The sequence below is a fragment of the Castanea sativa genome, chromosome 10 (assembly GCF_040712315.1).
Source record: "Castanea sativa cultivar Marrone di Chiusa Pesio chromosome 10, ASM4071231v1".
Classification (NCBI taxonomy): Eukaryota; Viridiplantae; Streptophyta; class Magnoliopsida; order Fagales; family Fagaceae; genus Castanea; species Castanea sativa.
In genome coordinates, this window is record NC_134022.1 from 2,206,779 (window position 1) to 2,214,077 (window position 7,299).

Genomic DNA, 7,299 nt, shown 5'->3' on the forward strand with positions numbered 1-7,299 from the left:
AATAAAGATAGTAGTTAATTGCCACTAAATTTATTACAAATAAATTTCATTATAATGAGAATCTAACAATTTATTTATACTTAATATTAAAATATGCCAAAATGATATTTCTTTTATAGAATGATAATAATACGTTTGTTTTTATCGGAATATGGAGGGAAATACAAATGACAGAACAACTAAATTTAATGTGTGTATATAAATGACAACACTCATGGTTAAATTTGCGGTGTAGGGTTGTAGATCACATACCAATGGCTAGAAGGATTGTCTTATTGGTTTTGTTCACATTGTTTCTTTCTTTTAGCAGTAATGATGTTGGTTGCAAGAGAATTTATCGAGAAGATCACATGGAGTTGAAAAGGCAACATGAGCTTTTAAATAAGTTGGTCAAGAAAACTATTCAGGTGAGATCAATATTTCCATTGTATGTGTATATATATTTATGTTGAAGAAATAATGTTGCAGCTATTATAGTGACAAAATGATTTTGTGATTTGTAGACAAAGTATGGCGATACATATGATTGCATAAATTTCTATGAACAACCGTTCTTCAATTATCATTCACTCAAGAACCATACTCATGATTTTCCAGTAAACTTCTATTACTATGTCACATTTTTCTAATTTTTTTATACTTTTTTTTTTTTTTATAAAGAAAAGTAACACTAACTTCAATATTGAATTAATTAATGTACAGGTGAGATATACCTCCAATCCCGAAGGAAGCAGAGACCAAAAGTCTTCACCACTATTTAACCCATCTAATTTTTGGCTAAATGGTAAAGGTTGTCCAGATGGTATGGTTCCCATTAAGAGAAATACAGAGAATGATCTCAAAAGGGCAAAGTTAGCTACAGAGATACATAACTCAATATATAAACCACTCACTATTGATAGACCTGGTACTCATGTGAGTTATCATTGCTACACTCTAATTGAGTTTTATTTATTTCATACATTTGCATATAATTTGTGTTGTAGTTGTAGTTGGTTCCTTTTTTGTATATTATTTTCTTTTGATAGGAAAATAAATAGTATCTAATTATGTCAAGCAATAGCTGTGTGTGAATTATTTTTTTTAAACTAATACACAGTACCCCAACCCCACCCAATACCATATTAATGATATATATGTGATTGATTATTTTTTGTTGAGAACAAATTTATTAATTTGAGGGATAAAAGAGGAGACAAAATAGAATACATGAGAGTTTATGCAGTTCTTATCAACATACAAGCTAAGGGACAAAAGCTGAAAGTGATACAATAATGTGTCATTCACTTATAATAATACACTACAATGGATAGCACTGATATCGGTCGGGTTTGGTCAAGCTAAAGGGAGATTTTCACGGTTTTGCTAGATTCAAAACCAATACAGACTGATACTTTATCAAAGCCGTACCAAACTAACCATGAAAGCCACGGTTCGGCCAGTTTGGCGTGATTAGAGTTTTTTCAGTTTCCTTAAATCATCTATTTAATTCTCAAAAAGAGTGAGTAGCATCGTTACCCCTTAGAAATCAATCTATTGATTCATTAGCCAATCTCATGATTTTCTTTTAACAATCAACGACTTGATATTGTCTTCAATGAATTTCAAAAATCTCATGATATATATTCTTTGGCTTTAAATTTATTGATTTGACCTTCAATGACATGCAAATATATTTATAGTATCCTAAAAATTCAGCATATAAATCACAAAAAAGAAAAAGAAAAAAAGACATTGTTGTTAATTATGGTGTGATTGATGATTAGTAATTTGGCTTGGAGTGCATAAGCACACACATACTCAATGTGCAACTAGAGTTGGAGGAGAAACACAATGAGTAATCACACAATTTCCTCTAAGAATAATTTTCAAATGATTGCTTTAAAATGTTATATATTATTCTCAGTATGCTGTAGTGCGGACAAAACATACGAACGTGTACCATGGAGGTTCTGCAATCATCAGCATATATGGCCTAGGAGTCTCAGAAACTCAATACAGTTCTGCTCGCATAAAGGTTCAAAATGGTCCGGATAGCATAGAAGTTGGATGGACAGTAAGTGATAGAGGAAACAAGTTTACAATATGTATCTATGTATGTAAATGAGCTTGTTAAATCTAATACTCATTTCTTTTTGTCTTAGGTAAATCCAACCTTGTACAATGATGTTCTTACCCGATTATACACATTTACAAAAGTAATTAATATATTTTTTTTCTATTCATATTTTGTTCTATTAATTATGTAATAAACTGCACTATTTACCTACCTTTTCATATTGATGTTTCCATCTACAGACAGCTAATTCCTCATGCTTCAATACATTATGTAATTCAATAATTCCTACAAGTACGGATATTCCTCTTGGCGCTGCTATAGAGCCAAGTTCGACCGTAAAACAGCAATTTGAGATGAAATTCATGCTTTTTTGGGTAAATAAATAGATATATGTTTTTATATAGATGTGTGTGTGTGTGCGCGTTTCTTTGGTACTAACCTCTTTGTGCATCAAGTATGATACAAAAAAAGCACATAATTTGTTCTTACTTCCTGTGTTTGTGTTTTTTCTCTTGAATGATAGGATTCTAGCAATGGAAACTGGTTTCTAAAATTTGGTCAAGATGAAACTGTAATCGGATTTTGGCCAAAAAATGTATTCACTGCTTTAGGAGATGGTGCTAATTTCGTTGAATGGGGAGGAGAGGTTTTTAGTCCTCCTGGTGTGCCTAGCCCTCCCATGGGCTCTGGGATTAAGTTAAAGAAAGACACCACATACGATGCATATTGCAGGCAAATTAAAACAATTAATGAGACTGATTATGTTGTGAATGCTGTTGATACCGAAGCTTTTGCAGATATTGCACAATATGAAGTTTTTGATGTAGAAGAATATGGTCGAGCTGATATTCAGCACATGCTACTATTTGGGGGTTCGGGTGGTTATACTGGGACTTAAGATTTCTAATTTTTCTTTTGGTTCAGTGCATGTATTCTTATCAAATAATTTAATATTTTGATCAATAAAATGACTTTCAAATCAACTTTCAACTCACTATACTTATAGCATGAATATTGTTGTCTATTTTCCATCTAAGAGAAAAGAGCCATAAGTGATCAAATGCAAATGATTAATGAGACCATTATTAATGCAGAATACCAGAAACTGAGAAAGATGCAAAGAAATGTAGTACAAAGCCAAACAAACGAAGATTCTCATTGTTAACTTTGCCTAGTGTAGCAAAGATATCAGGACATCCTTAGTCGATGGCAGATGGGAAGACTGAGTAACATGCTGACTTCTCATTTGACACAAAATACCAGAAACAGATTGTTGATGCCATAGAATCTGTTCAGTTGTTTGCTTCTCTGTTTAAAGTTAGGAATGTCTGTCGTGGTCAATCTCTGGAATGCTTGAAGCATGATACAGGCCTAAAGTAATTGAGATAATACTCGTAAGTAAATAAAAATATGGAAACAAAGACTCAAAGTAATTTCTATCTCACCTGAATTACATTGTCCTGAAATCAAAAACTTTTCTGCACTCCCTTTGAGTTCATAATTCCATAAACTTCTTGACTCAAGGTAACCATATATAACAATGATAAGAATGAGAAGGGATGGTTGCTTGAGTATCTTCTTTGATGACTGACAATTACACTCAAGTAAGATCTGCTTGATCTAATAATTTAAGGTATATAACATTTAACCAAAAGCTAGACATCTTATAACATGATAGATTGATAGTTATAACTATATCCTTGATAATCAGAATTTTATATATAACACTAAAATTTTTGACATGTACTCATTTTAACTGGATTTCATTCACTAGTTTAAGATGGATTTGTTTTACATTGACAGTGAAATCCATTGAAAAGAAGAAAACGATTATACCCTGCAAATTCAGAATCAGGGTCATCTACTTTATTTTACTGAGTCATCAGAACATTATGTTGTCCTCATGCTCTTTGTTCTTCATCCCTAACATGTGTGGATTGTGTTGAAGTTTCTGCACAGATTAGGTTATTGTGAACTTAGTTTTGTTTGACATGGTGCCATTGGAGACACCATGAATTTCTTTATTTTGATAGCTAATAAAAATACACAACACAACTCACACCTGCACAAATTGAGCCCCTGACCTCACCTTCACATTGATTTGTTCTAGGATTACTAGCTTCACATTGAGTTTGAACTAAGAAACAGATAATAAAAATTTCCTTTGTCTCATGGCATTAGCTAAATTAGAACCATAAAACATTCATTAACAATGGAATCATCCAGCATGTTAAAGCAGCTCTAAAATATAATCTTAACAACCTTAAATAGTATGTGTTTACATCAACACTAATGTAAAAAGTTTTTACTAATGTAAAAATGTTGCAAAGAGAGATGTTACGTCCACAACATTTTTACAACAAATCATAAGTGGCAAGTTGTTACTGGTTGTTATTGTTGGGGTAAAAAAGTAATCTTAGTATTAGGTTCAAATTTGAACCAATAACAACTAATCATCTATGATTTATTGTGAAAATGTTGTAGACGTAGCATCTCTCTTTTTTAAATAGTTGTACCACGACAATCAAACATAGTCAACAATTCCTACATGTATAGCAAAACCTTGTAACCAAACAACTCACAGCCCAACTCTAAATTCCTTTCACATGAAGTTGGAACGAGTTGTGGGATTTGAAGGATTTTTTGAGTGAGAAATCTATGTGATTGAGATTTACTTAATGGAATGTTTTTGGGAATAAAATCAAAAAATAAATAAATAATATTATTTTGTGAGTGTGCTTAAGTGTGCATGAGGTCTTGATCTCAATTTAATATTCAAGTTTAATTTTGGCGAAAATGCACTTTTAGTCCCTACATTTTGGGTCAATTTTCATTTTGGTCCCAAAATTGATTTCATTACTAATGTAGTCTCTAAAAAAAGAAAATCGTTTTTAAAATGGTCCATGCCGTCAACCCACTAACGAAAACCTCTTACGTGGCAGATGGAGGCACAGGTGGCACAAAAAATGTTGATGTGGCTATTAAAATAATATTAAAAAATATCACATCAGCATCTTATTTTAAAAAATTAATTTATCAATTTTAGCATAATTAAAAAAAAAGAAAAAAGAAAAATAAAAACGTAAAAACACATAAATTCAAATCATGTCGAAGAACATGCATAAACAAGAACTTAAACCCAGATTACAAGAACACAACCCCAGATCACAAGAATGAAGAACATAGTACTCAAAGATTTTCTTTTCCAACGTTTCTCATAACACAAATTCAACTAAATACATAAAATTATATCTCCAAAACCAGTAAATCAAAACCCAACCAAATCAACAACAAAGCATCTAAATCATCCAACATCAACAACAAAACAAAATCCAATCATCAAACCTAAATCTATAAATTCCAGACCACAAATCCTCAACAAACCCCAGAGAAAACCCAATCATCAACGCCGATTCGTGAAGGGTTAGAGCCTCCGCTAGGCTGTGCGGTTCCTCCGCCAAGCCAACAGCCGCCGCATGATGCGCGAGCTATCAATGATGGTTCGAGAGACCGCGACGGAGCAACTCGAGGAGCGTCAGAGCGACTAGGCCTACTCGAAACCCGTGGTGCTCCTCGACGTGCTTTGGAATCTCGCCTTTGAGCTTTTAAAAAAAAAATTGGTGGGTTTGTTTGGTGGCTGAGAAAATGGGGGAAAATTTTTGGTGATGGGGATTTGGAGCTTAGGTTCTTGGTTATTTGTGATGTGGGTAATGGAAAAGGTTAAGTTTTTGTGAGGTTGATGTGGTTATATAGCTTAAATGACTCTTTTTTTTTGTATGTGTTTTTGTTTGGTAGCTGAGAAAATGAGGTACAATTTTGAGGATTGGAATGTTAGAGCTCGGGTTTTTGGTTATTGTGATGTGGGTGCTTTTGATTTTGTTTTCTCTTCTTACTTGTGTGTTGTTCATTTAGATTAAGAAATAATTAATTAAGATCAAAGGATTCCAAAGTCCACCCAGATGTGAATTTTTCTATTTTTGAACTTTTCAGGGCTTGAGGATGTATGTTCTTACGGAAAAAAAAAATGAAAAGTAAAAAAAAAATTAGATTAATGTTTATTTTAAATTTTTTATTTATTTTCTGACCTAGCTTTTTATTTTCTGGGCTTTTATTTTTTATTTTTTATTTTTTATTGATAAAAATGCTGATGTGGTATTCAAAAATGTTAAATAATTATTTTTAATAATATTTTAATGGTCACATCAGTGCCACGTTAACAAGTAGGGCACTCCGTCTGCCATGTAAGAGGTTTCCGTTAGTGGATTGACGGCAGGAACCATTTTAAAAACGATTTTCCTTTTTTAGGGACTACATTAGTAACGAAATCAATTTTGGGACCAAAATGAGAGTTGACCCAAAATGTAGGGACCAAAAGTGCATTTTTGCCTTTAATTTTTTATGGGTTTTTTTGTTTGGTGCAGATTCTGGGTTTTCTTGGGTTTAATTTTTGTTAATCCGAGTTTGGGTTTCAATTTTTTTCTGTCCTTGTGTAAACTGATTCATTTTTTCCCCTTTGTAACATTAGTTCACTTTTCATTAGCATTTTCAAGGCAAGAAAATTACGTAAAAGTTGTGCACTTCATTTGAAGATTTCAGTTCTATTGATATATTGTCAAACTTAAATATCTGAGAGAGAGAGAGAGAGACAGAGAGAGAGAGAGATAGACAGAGAGAGAGAGAGATTTAATTAATCATACATAACAATCAAGGTGTTCACATGAGATTTTTAATTGGCTGGTTTTATAGAAGAGAAATGCTAATAGATGTCTTTAAGACAATGGTTAACAATTCATTTAAAAAAACTTTTTATGGGAAAAAAAAAACAATGAATATTTTGATAGCTTTTTTCATTTCCCATAAAAGTGGTGTCAAAATTTTCCTAAAATTGATTGTTAACCATTGTCCTAAGGGTACTAGTTAGCTTGACCCTTTATAGAAAGCCTAGATAATCAAGGTGTTCACATGAGATTTTTAGTTGGCCAGTTTTATAGAAAGCCTACATAATCACTCCAAATGTTATAGAAAGTGGCACCACTTCCTATAAGGAGCTACAAAGACACCAAATATATATATATATATATATATATATATATATATATATATATATATATATATATATCAATACTAATGAGAATTATAACCCATTTATTCACATAAGTAATATACCTATTTATGTCATGGTGAGATTTTTTTTTTTTTGAGAATCAATCATGATGAGAATTTCTAAATAAAGATGGAAG

At 32.0% G+C, this 7,299-nt stretch overlaps 1 protein-coding gene across 1 annotated transcript; it reads left to right on the forward strand.

The window, feature by feature from the left end:
• Positions 1-254: 254 nt before the first annotated feature.
• LOC142613475 (protein neprosin-like) lies at positions 255-2,957 on the forward strand. The gene is made up of 7 exons (XM_075785839.1): positions 255-407; positions 504-596; positions 703-915; positions 1,907-2,056; positions 2,145-2,198; positions 2,299-2,433; positions 2,583-2,957. The coding sequence occupies exons 1-7, from the start codon at positions 255-257 to the stop codon at positions 2,955-2,957; spliced, it is 1,173 nt and encodes a 390-aa protein (XP_075641954.1).
• The last annotated feature ends 4,342 nt before the right edge of the window (positions 2,958-7,299 follow it).

What these genes read in the sequence shown, in the direction of transcription:
- LOC142613475 (XM_075785839.1), top strand. Translation starts at nt 255, where the DNA reads ATGGCTAGAAGGATTGTCTTATTGGTTTTGTTCACATTGTTTCTTTCT. An exon ending in ACCATACTCATGATTTTCCA is followed by an intron (nt 597 to 702) that starts GTAAACTTCTAT and finishes ATTAATGTACAG; the next exon opens with GTGAGATATACCTCCAATCC. An exon ending in TTGATAGACCTGGTACTCAT is followed by an intron (nt 916 to 1,906) that starts GTGAGTTATCAT and finishes TATTATTCTCAG; the next exon opens with TATGCTGTAGTGCGGACAAA.